At 36.0% G+C, this 15,447-nt stretch overlaps 1 protein-coding gene across 1 annotated transcript in view; it reads right to left on the bottom strand.

Annotated features, from left to right (window-relative positions):
* Positions 1–15,447, bottom strand: part of EMB2795 (condensin complex subunit) — a 104,118-nt gene that overhangs the window by 42,281 nt on the left and 46,390 nt on the right. The window contains exons 4-11 of the mRNA XM_089820450.1: positions 12,655–12,722; positions 12,510–12,573; positions 12,172–12,378; positions 11,754–12,073; positions 11,482–11,632; positions 11,122–11,378; positions 11,014–11,044; positions 10,715–10,860 (exon numbers count right to left, since the gene is read on the bottom strand). Coding sequence (XP_089676576.1) covers positions 10,715–10,860; positions 11,014–11,044; positions 11,122–11,378; positions 11,482–11,632; positions 11,754–12,073; positions 12,172–12,378; positions 12,510–12,573; positions 12,655–12,722 — 1,244 coding nt within the window. The remainder of the gene's footprint in view (positions 1–10,714; positions 10,861–11,013; positions 11,045–11,121; positions 11,379–11,481; positions 11,633–11,753; positions 12,074–12,171; positions 12,379–12,509; positions 12,574–12,654; positions 12,723–15,447) is intronic.

Genomic DNA, 15,447 nt, shown 5'->3' with positions numbered 1-15,447 from the left:
TGTCAAAAGGCGCAACACTATGGTTATCAACGTGAATGCAGCAGTACAAGATACAGGAACTCCCAATCCTGTTATCATCTAGGATTGCATCATCAAGTACAAGGCCTTTCAGAATTGTTCTTTTCTCTTCCATCTTCTTTCTTCTTCTTTCATGTTTGTAGTTGGAAAAGATGCATTACATGAAAAAGTGTAATTACATGTAATGCGACTTACATGTGTATGTAAAAGATGTAATGTGAGTTGCATGTGCAATTGCATGTAACCCTTTATTTTTTGTAGTTAGACTTGGTCAAAGTTGGTTGAGTTGCTCCAACTTTTTCCTCCCCCTTTTTCTCAACTTCTTTGCCTATATAAAGGAGTGCCCCCTCATTGTAAAAATTATCTTTTGTTGTATGTAAGAAAGCTCTGCCACATTTGTGCAAGCATAACTTTGATTGTGTAGTACGAATTTGGGAGAAAAGTGAATAAAAGAAGCAATTGGATTCGAAGCTTTGACTGGAAGCAATTGTGATAGAACAAATTAGAAGCTTTGACTATAATTTGTGCCTATTGTCTTGATTCATGTTATTATTGTGTGTTCAATAAAAGAGCATAGAGAGTTAAGAAACAATTGAAACCCGAGCTTTGACCAAGAACAATTGTGAAAATCCATAGCTAGAAGCTTTGTCTGTGGTTTGTATTTTCATCTTAATTCGCAAAATAGTTAGATTGTTCTTACTTTTAGGAGTCTTTGTGCCCTAATTGTAAAACTTTTACCATATAGAAGTACGATCGGACTTAGAGCCAAACCGGTATGTTTTAGCTAACCTTTGAGTTAGTGAAGATTTATCGGTATCACTGTTTCCAGCTCTTGATAGAAGTGTAGTTAGAGATTTACCTTGCCCATTATTCATTCTACGAGTAAGTGGATACTTTCTTGAAAGTTAAGAAGAAAGGATATTAGAAACACACTGTTTAAGATCTCTCGACTTCTTGCTTACCTTGAGTTGATCCAAGGAACGGTGAGAAGGGGGAGCCTTCCCTTTAAGGTAGGAGAGACTCTGTCTCACATGCTGTGGCTGGTCATCCTATTTTGCGACTGAATTTTTACTCAAAATTGTCGGTTCCAAAATATCCACCCAACAGATACCTTCTCTAATTATGATGAGTTGGCTGAGTGTCCTAACGGAGAGGATTTTGTCCATGTGCAGTTTGTTAACGACAGAATTATAATTGTGGAAGTAGAACAAAATAACATGGAAAAGTTGGTATCTAAGCTTAACCTAATATGTAAGGCATCTAGGTGTAAAATCTCCCTAGTCAGTCATGCTAGGTTGGGAGGAACATCCTCCAACTTGGTTAAACAAATTTAGCCTCGCTTGGGTAGGCCCAAAGCATCAATAAAATACATGGTAATTTACTTCATTGTCTACCTAGATTTGAAGGATATGTGGAACTATGTCAACACCAAAATTGACAGGAAACTGAGTAAACGGGGCAAAGCACTCTTGTCTATGGCTAGGAGGTTTCAAGCATATCAAAAGATCTTGTCCTCGTATAATATTTACTATTAAACTACATGGTTCTTTACTTAGTATTCGTGTAACCCCCTACAAAACTAGATAGGAAACTATTTATGGTTAAATGGTAAAGGAGGCAGAAGAAAACACATAGTAACGTGCCAGTGGTACTCCATGAGCAAAGTTATAGGGGATTAGGAATAAAGGATCTCAAACTGCAAGGTATATCGCTTACAGCCATGTGGATTTTTAACACTTTGCAAAGGATGGAGTCGTGGAAGATTCTTATCAAGAATAATATTAGTAGAGCACTTTTGTAAGAACCCTACAAGTTCTAACTCCTGCCAGACAACAAATTTCCTATGCAAATTATATGTAGAAGTATTTTTGTAAGAAATTTGTCTTTCCTTGAATTTTAGATTAAAAAGTGTTGCCAAGCAAGATAATATCTTTGCATTAACATAATTCTAAAACACTTTTCCAATGCATTCAACTATCATACATTCTTACTAATTTAAATGTATGTACAGTGCATGGAGAAATAATTATTAAATTCTGAAAACTAAATAAACTAAGAAAACTTGGAAACAAATTGCAACACAGAAATTGAGACCAAGACTTTTCAAAAATCTCTAAACAATGCCCGAATTTTTCCAGCAGCCAACTCCACTATGAGATTGAATGCCAATATGAGATTGTTATGCCCGAGACCCAATCATCTATCATTCAATGACCCATGTGGGTTTGCAATTAACTGTGGTTACCTTAAACTCTCTTCACAACAATCATCAAAGCTATGTTTTAATCACCGATTTCCGCCTAGGGTATAACTTTGCTATCACCCTTCGAAAAAACCTTCAAGCTAACTCAAACCCTATATTGATTCTTCACATGTAACCTCAAATTGAACTTTTGAATGAAGCCCATACTGTAGCAAATGTCAATGCTTATTTCAAAATTCCCAAATGTTTGTAAAAGCTATGAAGAATTCATAATTCTCCAAGTTTGAATTATTGAAACACTTCTTTCTTCTCATCATCCAAATCAAAATTAGCAAATGCACAATAGAATGAATTCATTTTCACCAAATAACCATTTTATAATTCTCAAAGGAAGAGTGGCCCAGTAGCTTCAAACTCACACCTAGCATTAATTAAATGATGACTTCGCCATTTTTTTACATATTTGCTTTTGTGGCAATTGAAATATAACATTTAATTATGTTCCCCTTCTTTTGATGCACAAATTAAAATATAAAGTGTACTTTATTCAACACTTACATCTCCCTTTTAAATAACATGTTTTCACTTATTATAAAGTATACTTTTAAAACATTTAAAACTCCCTTTTTTAAATAAAGTCCACTTAATTTATCAATGATATACACTTAATAATTAATATTATTAAAGCATAATAATTGTTAATATGTTATAACTCCATTAATCGTTATTTCTCAATTCTAGTTGAGCCTGAGAGATAACCGTTGTATCCACTATGCATCCAACTGCCTTACTAAAAATGGTAAGGGTCTATCTCTATCAACCCTTGACCTACTATAATTAGCAAATCCTTGAATGCCTGATCAACCAAGATGTTGAAGGGTCATCATTGACATGGTTGCTAGTCTAGGTGCCCTACCAAATAGAGAAATGCTAGATAGATGACTTACTATAAATAGTAAGTACCTCAAACCGAGCCAACTGACAAAGAAGTAAATCATTGTGCATAACACGAGCCCAGACGCCCTTCCAAATATAGCATTCCCTCAACAATGACTTACTATAAATAGTAAGCCTCTGAATAACTACTCCAAATAAAAATATTGAATTTGAACACTAACAACAAGTTATTCACTCCTACTCAAGATGGAAACTCTAACTTACCAAAAATAGGCACTTACTATAAATAATAAGTATGTCAATCTAACTCAAGTGAAGAGCAATCTTCAACATCCCAAACCACTAGAGTGGGATTTGGCATGTGACTTTGCGAGCAAGATCCTCTAAACAACTCCATTAGCCTATAAAGATCAAAAAATAGGCTAATCCTCTAAAAGTTGATGTTCAGAAAAAAGGGGGCATTACAAGTTCTATTAAAGGGTGCCTTGTGGAAAGGGTTGCACCTTTGTGATCTCACTGTGTGTCATTTTCCACTTGAAGTCGCAACATCTAATATTTTCAAATACTTAAGGAGATCTTGCGATCATTTGGGGCATATAATTTCTCGTAATGGAATTATCTCATAGGATAATAAGTTGTGTGGAGAGAAGTTTATCCACTAAAATCTTACACGTAAAGGCAAACCCCTTACTGAATCGCAAGAATACTCAACAAAAAGTTGGGCAACAAATAGGATGAAAATTTTTCAAGATGTTATCAAAGATGATTGTTAGTGAGTTGGAAGGAAATTAAGTTGAGACTCCATCTCCCACAAGTGCAATGTGTTACATTTCAATTTTTTGTCCATTTAAAATAGTCACATAGCTGTTATAAATTTCATGTGAATGCCAGTTAGATAGTTAAAACAGTTGAATGTCACTATCATGTGAAATGGAAATTATGGTTGATCGTTTTGGTTGTTCATGTAAAGATGATTTGTTAGTAGTTTGTTACAATTGTAACTGAAAATGAATATTTATTACTATTTTACAAAGTTAGTTGATTAGTAGAAATGGTGGTTAGTCGTTGTGATAATTATGAAATAATTTTTTTTATTTAAAATTACCTTGATTTAAATTGAGGAATATGTTATTATCATTGGAAAATACTTCATGGATGCAAGAGAGGATGAAGGGGGGAAGTATTGCTAAACGGGAGATAAGGATTGGGGCACCAAAAGTCCATCAATAGGTCATCGAGTATGGATTCTAACCATCTTGGTTAAGGATTTAATGAGTAGGCAAGCAAGAGTATACCATGGACAACCACAAGCTACCCAATCGGTTCATAACACAAGAAAACATTAAACATTTAAACTAACTTATAATTGTTACCTTTTTATATTTTAGATCATTGTGTAGTCACCTGAATATAATTCTATATATTGATATCATGTTGTCTTAACAGTTGTACTTGCACCTACATGTATATAATATAAAATAAAATCATAAGGAAGGATAACCTTTATGTATATCTTTGATTTTGGCTCCCTATTGTTTGAGCGATTGCCATCTTCATGATAGCTCATAATTCTTTTATAATTTAAATCGATGGAGTTACTTTTCTTTACTGACCGATAGTTGGCTATACACTGCTACCCCACGCCTCTTTCTTGTAACTGAGATACGTTTGCAGGTTGTTTTATTTATTGCTCTTTGCATAACCATGCGAGCACTTTTCTTTTATTGAATCACATTTTCCTTATACTCTACAAGAATTACATCTCACGGCTTGAAGCTGAGTCTACAATTACAATTGGGTTCATCGAGAAGCTCTACAACCATAGTGAAGCTTGCAAAGGCTTCGGTTTTTGTCATCTTCATTTGCCAACAGTCCAGTTAGCGTTCCATCACATCACAATCAGTGCTCTCAAGTCATGCTAGGCAGCGTAACAATCAACTAAAGGTTCTCAAATCATTGTTCTTGCTAAGTTACCACTTATACATATTGTTCATTGTTGATACTAATTGTTGCAAACAATGGTTTTTATTAAGTTGCCATGGATTGTTTGCCGAAGGAACTATTATGCAATCTCTAAACCTCATTTTAATGCTATGCTTATAGAGTGTTGCTAGTAATACAATCTTGCAAATAGCATAAATTGACTTTGGAATCTCTGTAAATACTTTCATAACTCATTTCCCTTGATATATCTTGTGCATGAAATATTTTATAAGCAAGCATCGAATTATCGTTGTGCATAGTAATCAACCTAACTTATACAAAGGTTTTGACAATATACCTTTGAGATAAGATCAGCTCGAGATATTAATGAATATTGAATGCTTAATATGTTACTTGATTTGTACATGATCTCGAGATCTCCTAGGATACACCCCAAGACCAAAAGGGTCAAGCAATAATGGGTGGGAGGAGAAACATCCTTGTAAGAACAATGGAAAGTCAGCAATGAAAGTGATTAAATCGTAAAATTGTATAAATAATACTGGGTCAACTCATGGTTGTCCAAAATATAATTCTTATTATCGAGTCAAGCAATGGGTGATCAGCCACCTTGACTAGCCCACTGAAATCCTTGGCCAAGGTAGTTTAGTGGCATGCTTGTCATATTGATCACCAAAGGTCAAAAAGCTAGCTGACAGAGGGGAAGTTGTTAAAAGATATCCACTGCCTTGCGCGTTGCTTAGCCAACACCCTTAACATTTGAATGCTCGGGTGGCAAGACCATGGTGCCCAAGCCAAACCCCAAGGTAGGGAGGGCCTTTCTCGATTGAGATTGCGTGGGGATAGTTAAGGTCTATGGTTGGGAGGTTAAGCCCATGTCAATGCTTATCCTCTTCACCAGATGTTGAGGCTTTCTCAACACAGTGGTTGTCTTCTACTACATGTATGGTACATGTTCCTTTGTACATTTCATTGTCTTAATTTAGTATCATGATGTTTGAAAATGATATATTGTTATGATATTTTTTATGATTGTTATGGACATGGACAAAAGTTAGATAAAGAAGTTATAGTAGTTTCCCTTCAATGTGAACTAGAATAGTTCATTATTAAATTCTATTTTTATTTATTTATTTTTGTAAAATGTAATAAAATTGATAGATTTCCCTTTCATGTGAAGTAACTGATGTAACTTTTTTTTGTCATTCTGTTATGAAAACTAGTTTACCTTAAAATATGGTTTTTCATTTGGCTTCGGGGAAATAGCATGTTACATAATGGAGGACCTTTTCTATCCTAAGAAAGGCTTATCAAGATCTCTCTCTCCCTAAATTGTGTAGTTCTATTAAGGACGGGTTCATCTATTTTTTATGGATGGATAGTTCATTGCTTCCCAACATCAAATACAAAACTTTATACTCCTCTTTGGGTAATAATGAAGATATTTTGAGTCATATTAATACTTGTTGAGATATGAACCATGATACTACTTTCTAGGGTATAGTATTTGATAATTTTTGGAAAAAATTGGTGGAACCAAAAATAAATGTTTCTTGTGGAGGCTGATATCTTTTGGCAATATCTTAGGCCTTGGGAAAAGTTCTAATGTCTCTTTGTCTTGAGTTTTATATATGTTGAGATTCTTTGGATTATATGGAAGCTTAGAAATGACAATTTATTTAGTCGTTGTCGTAACATCGAGTTTGTTGCCGTTGTTCCCTTACCATCCCTTATTCCCTCCATCACTCTCAAGGACAGTGTCATATTCATAATAGATGTACGCAACTATGGCATCGTGAGAAGAAGGTCATCTAGTTCAATAGGCACTTCTGTTTGCATTATCTATTTCATCATGTTTTGTTCCGCCAAATTCCTTTTCAAAGTTTTGGTCGTGTCCTTTACTTGTGATTTCTCTGCTTTTATCTACTTTTCTATCTCTGTTTGTGCTTTTTGTAACCTTTCCTTCTCTTCTTCTGCATCTAGTAATTTCACTTTCCTCGCCTGCTCCCATGTAGCTACCAGTACTTTCTCATCACACGTTTGAATGCTTAATAGATTTACCCCTTGTTTTTGACATTTTGCATCTTCTTGGTCCCCTGGACCACACCATCTGCATAGTAGTTGTGGCGTCTCCTTCGTAGGACAGTCCCTAGCTAAGTGGCCCCAAAGATTGCATGCCCGACACTGTATCCTTGATTGTCCATTCGCATCATATTGTATTCGACTTCGACCTCCGTTGTTATTGTTGTTGTTTCCACCCCTTCCATCTGTTATTATCCCGATATCCATCTGAAGTTGCATCATTACTTGTGTTATTGTCGTTGGACGCTTCCTACGTTAGTAACACTGGCTGGTGTCCTTTTGCTTTCATGTTAAACGAGCACTCTTTCAGGGAATGCCCCGCCACCTGGCAAATGTCATAAAACTGTTTCTTCGAGCATGAGCCCTTTGTATGGCCATCCTCTTTATAATCTGTGCACCATAGTTCTCCCTTCACTGTGTCCGGATTCTTTTTCAAATTCTTAAATTCTTTCATCATCTGAAGCATGTCTTTCTGTAATGCTCACACCTTCTTGTTTGATTCTTCATCACTCTTGCCACTTTCAGAGGATGAATCATCTGAATCGGAGGACTTATGCTTTTTCTTCTTACTTGTTTTTTGTTCACTTTCTAAATCCATTGCACAAGTATACGCATTGGTGTACGACACCAATGGTACAATCTTCCATCTTCTTTTTCAAAGTCGGTCGTAGCCCTTCCACAAACCACCATTTTTTCAAACCGTCTACTAATTGACTTTCCATCTTCCCGACCAGCTCTTTCAGTAATCTGGCATAGGCCCATATTGTTTCATTCTTCCCTTGCTTAGTACTATATATCTCGGCTACTATTTCATTATCATCTCGAAGCAATCTGAATTCTGCTATGAACTCTTTTTTAACATTCGCCCATGTAGTCAGTTTTTGAGGGTCAGCATCGAAAAACTAGTCAATTGCCACACCCCGTAGGATTGCTGAGAACTGTCTAATCCAATCGTCCTCATCTGTCACGCCATTTGCCACACATATGGTTTCACATGTTTTACAATGTCGAATAGGATCTACCGTACCATCACCTTTAAACTTGGGTAATTTTTCTTTAGGACTTGTCATCGCTACTTTCCTTTGATTCTGAGGTACTTGCTAAGCACCCACGCTATTCTGAGCACCTGCACTGTTCAAAGCACCCACGTTGTTCTGAGCACCCGCACTGTTCTGAGCACCTGCGCTATTCAAAGCACCCATGTTGTTCTATACACCTGCACTGCTCTGGATAGCAGCATTGTTTCCGACAACCGCATTGCCTGGTGAAAGGTCTTCTTCAAGTAAGGTGGTTCTATTCTCCACCTATATCCGTTCATCCGATGTATCGAGAACGAAGAGTTCACTACACGCTCGTGCTCCCTCGGTCGTCCGAGCCGTGCGAGTTGCTTCCCTTCCGTTCGGAAACTCTCCCCTTTGCGTATACAAGTTAAGAAACTCCTCATTTGTTTCTTCCACCAAATTTGATCGCTATCGAATCTCCTCCAGCAATTCCTCAGCACTCCTCAGTCTACTAGGTGAGTGCACTCCCTCTATCTGTGCCTCTTCACCCCTTCAGTGCCCCTCGGCAATCTGTTGAAGCCTCTGCCTGAGCTCTACCTGTTGCGCTAAAATTAAAACTTCTTGTGTTGTACGTATTTCATCTTTGTCTTTTACCTTATTCCTATGCTTGTTAAGCAAATTCGGCATTAATCTTCATCACATTCCTTCATTCCAGGTCCGTCTAGCAACGGCGCCAAATGTTTACCGTACAAGGTAAGAAACTTAACACATGTAGAACACGATTCAACACAAAACAGATACTTTATTCATATATGCACTCAATGATTACAATCCGAATACAATGATTACAATGATGATTCTAAAGTCCATCTCGGATGTGTACATATACCTTTCTGAAGGGGTGACTCAAGCGTCATGCGCCCATTCGAATACTATTCTACCCATCGGCTACACTATACATTTTACCGACAACAACAGTAGTCTATCCATTCCATTTAAACAGTTTACTGATGATTATTTTCCAGCTGTACCTTTTTGTGGATGCTTCCATCTTTACTAGCGATTAGGATCTTTTTGTATTAGCTAGTAAAGTATTTTTGTATGGGTGATGCTCTGATTATGCATAAACTAGTTAAGCTGGGCTAAAGAAAATGTAGCTTTTGATGGTATAACAGAATTCATTGGAGCAGTATGAAACTTGAATACTTTATATGTAATACAAAAAAGAGATATGATGCAGTGAAATTATAAAAAACGAGCATACAAACATACAACACTCACATGAACAAATATCTTAAACTGGAAGCCAGTGTCACAAACTCACCAAATTGAGTTGGTGAGCTTGATAAGATGGAGAAGTGTATGTAGGCTCTAATTGGAAAACAAAAAGCCTACTATGACACTGCTAAGGAGCATGAGGAGGTGAGACAAAAGCAATCTGAAGGATTCAATCACTGTTCCATCTCAACAAACCTTCAAAGTGGTACACAAGTTGATAATGGTGTCATAACAGTGAGAAATAGATGCACAGTAAAATCGCACTATTGGCCTGCCCATTTTGAGGATTATTTGGCCTTGTTCAAGTAAATGAGCAACAACATATCCTTAAATAAAAGATACTGATGGGACATGTTGAGGCCTCATAAGCAACATGGCTAGAAAATGTGTCCACAAGGATAATCCTTCACGTCAAGCCAGCAAGGCAATGGAAAGATAAAAGTCACCATCATCATTTGCAATAGTAAAAACTATTAACAATGGTGTGGCCATACTGACACAAATGCACAAAGAAAGAACTCTTCTACTAATTGCATATATAGTAAAAATTTAGAAGGGGTGCATACAGCAAGTATTTACCTGGAATACTGTTAAAACGAATGCATGAAATCAAGAAAGAACATGTTTACAATCACAAATTAATAACAATAAAGCAAAAGAGAAAGTAACAGAAGCTGATTTCCAAGCGGGATGAGATTGAATACATGAGAATAAATATATCATATCAGAAAGAGGAACAACTAGAATCATACTGTTTCCTCCGACTTGAGAATTTTGTTACTTCCCAATCAAATCTTTCACCAATCTTCATGGCTGAAACCTTCAAAGCCTTCCATTTTGTGAAATTTTAATTTAAAAATTTGAATGCACTATGGAACATAACCTGCCGTTTCAACTAAGTAAAAGCACAGCAAGCAAGCAGTTACCAAAAGCCAATGTGTTTAAAACTGTGTGTACTATGAGTATGAACAGTTAAAAAACTGTCTAGTAGCAAAAATTGATAACTGAAAAGCATATAATTTGTAAAACTGTCATCACACAACCTTTAAAATGAAGAAAGAATACAGAAAGTGGTTGGACCTACAGTGGTTCTCTCAGATTTTTGTCCCCATTTCTGAACAAAATCTAAACTATATAGATTAGATATCTAGATTCTTTTCTATTTTATCCATATTCCTCTAATATTTTTTGTATCCAAAGGTGCCATTTTCACATATTAACGGGAATAGCCAGAGAGAATTTGACAGACTACATAATATGGTGTATAACAAAGTTCATGACAATGTCAAACCTTACGAGGCTGAACAACCATGTTCACATTTGAATCTTCAAGATCACTATCAGCAAGTGCATCGTCCCAGTTAGAAGAAACAAAACCATCATCGTTGCCCCACATAGTTGATGGTTCAGAGCAGTTGGCAGGCTCAAGAAAATCATCTGAAACAAATTGCATAAAATATTTCAAGTGTGCTGAGAATGTAAACTTACTAAATCAAGATTTCAGATAACAAATCTCACTATCTCTAATAAAAGGAATGAATTGATTTGTTGTTAGGTCCATAAACAAAAGACAAAGGAGAGATAGATTACCATTGGCTTTTCTTCCTTTTTTCCCAATACACTGCATACAAGTAGCAGCCAAATTTAAACTATTATATAGAAAAATAAGAGATCAAAAAAAGTAGGAGATGTGTTTACCATAACGCACGGCATTAAGAAGAGCTTTATAAATTCCTCTGGCTGGTAATGACAATCTTCTGGCAGAGTAGTCCTATTAGAGGCACTATTCTGGGGCAAGAGCAAGGACCGCTGTGTTTTAGGGGGGGCAAAAAAATTATTATTTTCAATTTCAGAACAATTCAAAAAGTCAATGGAAAACGGTTCCTTTTTCTTCTTCTTTAATTTGTTGTCTTTTTCTGAAAGTTCACTATGAGCATCCGAACTCTGTTGTACATCTGGAGAGCATATCTCCATGTTAGCCAAAGTGTCATTTTATAGGAAAACAGTGAACTTTAAAGCAACTACTGTTGAAACATTAAAAAGGCTTGATGAATCCACCTTTAATACGTCGAAACTTCCAGTGCTCGGGACCAGCCCAAGCATTTGATTTGGATAACACCCCCATCCCAAAGAACAAATAGTCAAGTGTATGTTCACCTGTTGAATCCTTGTCATCTTCAAACATAAATTCACCATAGCCAAATCTTGCCTGAAAACAAACACAGTACAATGAGATGTTGCAATGTCCTGAAGATAATGCATATCCATTTATTTAAAAGGGCAAAAAGAAATGGCATATCAAATTTGCAGACTATGAGCAACAATATGACCTGATTGTCAGTTTTTTCCTGAGCAAAAGAACCATTAGAGCCTCGGCTAATATTATTCAAATTATCCTCTACACCACCAAAATTATCGCTGCAATCAAAATCTTGTGGATCTACATCAAAAGCATCATCCACTACATCTTCTCCATTTAATATTTCTTGCATCTCAACAGAAGGATGTATAGTTTCGTCATCATTTTCCATGAAAGCAACTGCCTCTACAGAATTCCAATATGGATCATCAAGCAATATAAGGATTTCATTAAGAATTGGTGAGATCTCCATTTTAGCACGCATGCCCAACACCATCTGGTCAATACTATCTGTTTCATACAGTAAGATTTTCTATCAATTTATTGCTCAGCTAGAAAACAGAGTAAAAATTAAAAGTTTCTCCAAGAGGCTATTAGGAAGGCAATACCTTTGATGAAACACATATCAACTGTCTCATGACTGTCATTATTTTGCATTACACTGGACATCATGGTTTTCCCAGGTATGTCCAGAGAATCAAATACTATACGGCAATCGGCATAAACACTAAGGGTATTCAAAAGGAGACCCTTGGCCCCTCCTTCATCAAATTGTGCAGATGTCTGATGATACAGAGGATCTACTGTAAAAGCAACTGAAAATATTGGAAGCAAGTGCAAATTAAGCAGTCAATATAAGAGTCTTCCAAATATAAACTTCAAAACTTTATAATTACAAGGAAAATTACTTGGTAGATGTATCCAAGCCTAAAAGCTGAAAGGTTACCATCAAATTTTTTCATATTTAGTGCATCGAAAGAAGATTCCAAAGTGGCAGAGGGATCTGAATTCTGCACAATAAATGTTGAAGAAATCAATTCAAATTTTATTTTTATCCCTGTAGAATTATAAGTATCGATAGTTTTGCAGACCTTCACAGACTCGTTTGTATCACCTTCCTGCTGGTCTGAAATCTGAGTTTCTCCATCTCCATCACATTCTGCAAAGTCATTGATGTTCAATAAGTAAGTATGTAATGATATCAACATGATGCACAACCTCATGATTATAGTATTAATACTGATTCAAATTTCTCCGCAGCTTAATAGACAACACTGACATGAGATAGGAGGCTAAACTTTCTTGATTTAATCTGTATTTTATAAATAATTTTCAAATGTATCTTATGCTTAGTCTAACCCTTTCAGGCATCTGTTTTGCGAGCTGGTTGCACACAAGCCACATTAGTCAACAAGCATATTTGAGTCAGTTCTATCACGATACACAAGGAATTCTCCTGTTGGTATTAGCTACAATTATTATCAGTAAGTTCAAATGATTTAAATAGTAATAGAAAAAAATCCTTCTCGTTGATAATGAATATTCCTACAGCTATTATTTCAGTATCACGATTACCTAAAAAGCAGATGACAAACACAGAAATCTAAGTTAGCATATCACGAAATGATAGCTAGGAAAAATGTGCAAACATGGAAGGAGAGGACAAAAGTATATTGGTACATTAATTAATTGTGTATTGCAATAAATATAAAAGCACATGGCAACATCAAGAATCTCAAAGACCATATTATTAAAGGATTGGTGAGAAAAAATACATTCAAACATTGATGGAGAAAATATAAAGAGATAACATGTAAAATATTTCATCAAACTATGAATATCGCAGGAATGATTACATGTTCAACAAGGGAGGAGAACAAAGGCTTTAAATTTCTCTTATTTGGATTCCAAAGAGAGTGGTGATTGATTTACTTAAGGAGCTAAAATAAGTTTTCAATGTCTTATTTTCTATCTACATTGCTATCATGTTGAATTGTTTATTTTAAAAGGCAAGCTACCACTAACATAGGCATCTCAAATACATCTCTATCTAAAACATGTCAAGAGATACTAAGCATTATTTAGGTAGGTTTATTAAGGATGGCTATGCTAATTTACTAGGTTCTACATTTCAAGGCATGTTATAAATGCACACATGCATACATAGTTTAAAATATCACCAAAAAAACGTAAATATCGCAGTATCTCGCAAAACCCTTCTGCAACCGAATAAAACGCAGTAAATTTTGGCGCCAAAATAATGCAAAAACCCGCGGTGACAAAAATGGAAAAAACACGCGTTGCAATGAAAAAGTCACCTAAAAAATCATTGAAAAGTTGTCCATCTGCATCCTTTAGGGTTTTTTTTTTTTTTACTTTATTAAAACGCATTGAAAGGGCCTTCTTTCTACCTGCCGCCGATGACTTCCATTTCAACGCATTTTTTAATGACTTCCATTTCGCAGGCGCAATCTTCAGATTCACAAATTATCTATGGTTTCAGTCGGGGGCCAAAAAATTATCTATGGTTTGTGACAAAGGATTCTTCCATTCGGGGGCCAAAAAATCGATTTGAGTGGGGACAATTTGCAGAGACAGAAAGCCAGCAGTGGAGAGTGGAGAGCCAATCGACATTGACGACTAGGTAAGGGGTAACTTCCATTTCCATATATAGAATTTTTGTATTTTTTTTCAAATGTTGACAATAATAAATTGATGATGCAACTAGAGGTAATTCTGGTACAGCGGGAGTTGGTTGTATCATTAATGATGACACTGGTAAGTGGATACTAAAGAAAGCTATGTCCATTCCACCAACCTCTAATAATCTAGCTGAACTGGAAGCCTTGGACAAAGGCCTACAGCTGTGTCATGAGTTAAGGTTGACTAGGGTTATCATTGAAGGTGACTCTCAGATCATCCTAAATGCAGTTAGGAAGCGAGTCAACCCCAATTGGGTTCTGAATTCTAAATTAGGCGAAGTGTTACTATGGCTAGACCGATTAGTTGATATTCAAATTTGTCATATTTTTCGAGAAGGCAATCATATGGCGGACTATTTAGCTAATAAAGGTGCTAACAAGGAAAATTTTCAGGTTTACATTGTCTTGTAATGTATGTGTCCACCAATTCATTCTATTTCTTTTGGTCCTTTTATTATTTTTCTATTCTTATCCTTTTTTTCCAATTTCTTTTATTTTGGCTTATTTTATGTTTTTTATCTTTATTCTTTATATCCTTCCTTGATTGTGATTGACCTTGGTTGGGGTGTCGATCTTGTCTATGTTTCTTCATTCCTTCTTTGTCGGTATGAAGTCTTTAGAATTACTCATTTCTTTTATCATTAATTGTAGCGACTTTATTTTCATCTATTTATCTCCGTGGCTCGGTCTCTTGGTCAGCATGTTAATTAGGGCACCTAACCCGTGATTCGGGATGCTCTGCCATCATTGATTTAGGTGATAACAACTTGGACTTCTCAAGGGTTCGTTCATCTGTCCTTTTCATTTAAGTCGTTTTCTCTGCCCATTGGTTTGTTTGTGTCCTATGCAAATGGAGTCGTTTGTTTATGTCTTTCATACTTTTGAATCCTACACCATGGCTTTTCGTGGTAACGTCAAGCCTGAACGTTGGAGTCGCATTCTAAAACCTATGGATGATATGTCACGAATTGTGGTTAGCAGAGTAACTGGGGAAGGTGTATTCAATTACAAGTTTACCTAGAGAACCAATAGCAATATAATTGGTTCATTTATCGATTGTATGGTGAGGGCAAGGGTGCATTCTGATGCTATCATCCAACTTTGCTGCAGCATCTTTGACCCTGCATGGAGGAAAGGGCTTGAGCAGCATTGATGGGAAGATGAGAATTCCACTTCTAGAGA

The sequence above is a fragment of the Cupressus sempervirens genome, chromosome 3, assembly GCF_028749045.1.
Source record: "Cupressus sempervirens isolate cs-2001-9-10 chromosome 3, ASM2874904v1, whole genome shotgun sequence".
NCBI lineage: Eukaryota > Viridiplantae > Streptophyta > Pinopsida > Cupressales > Cupressaceae > Cupressus > Cupressus sempervirens.
This window is presented reverse-complemented; position numbering and strand designations above follow the sequence as displayed.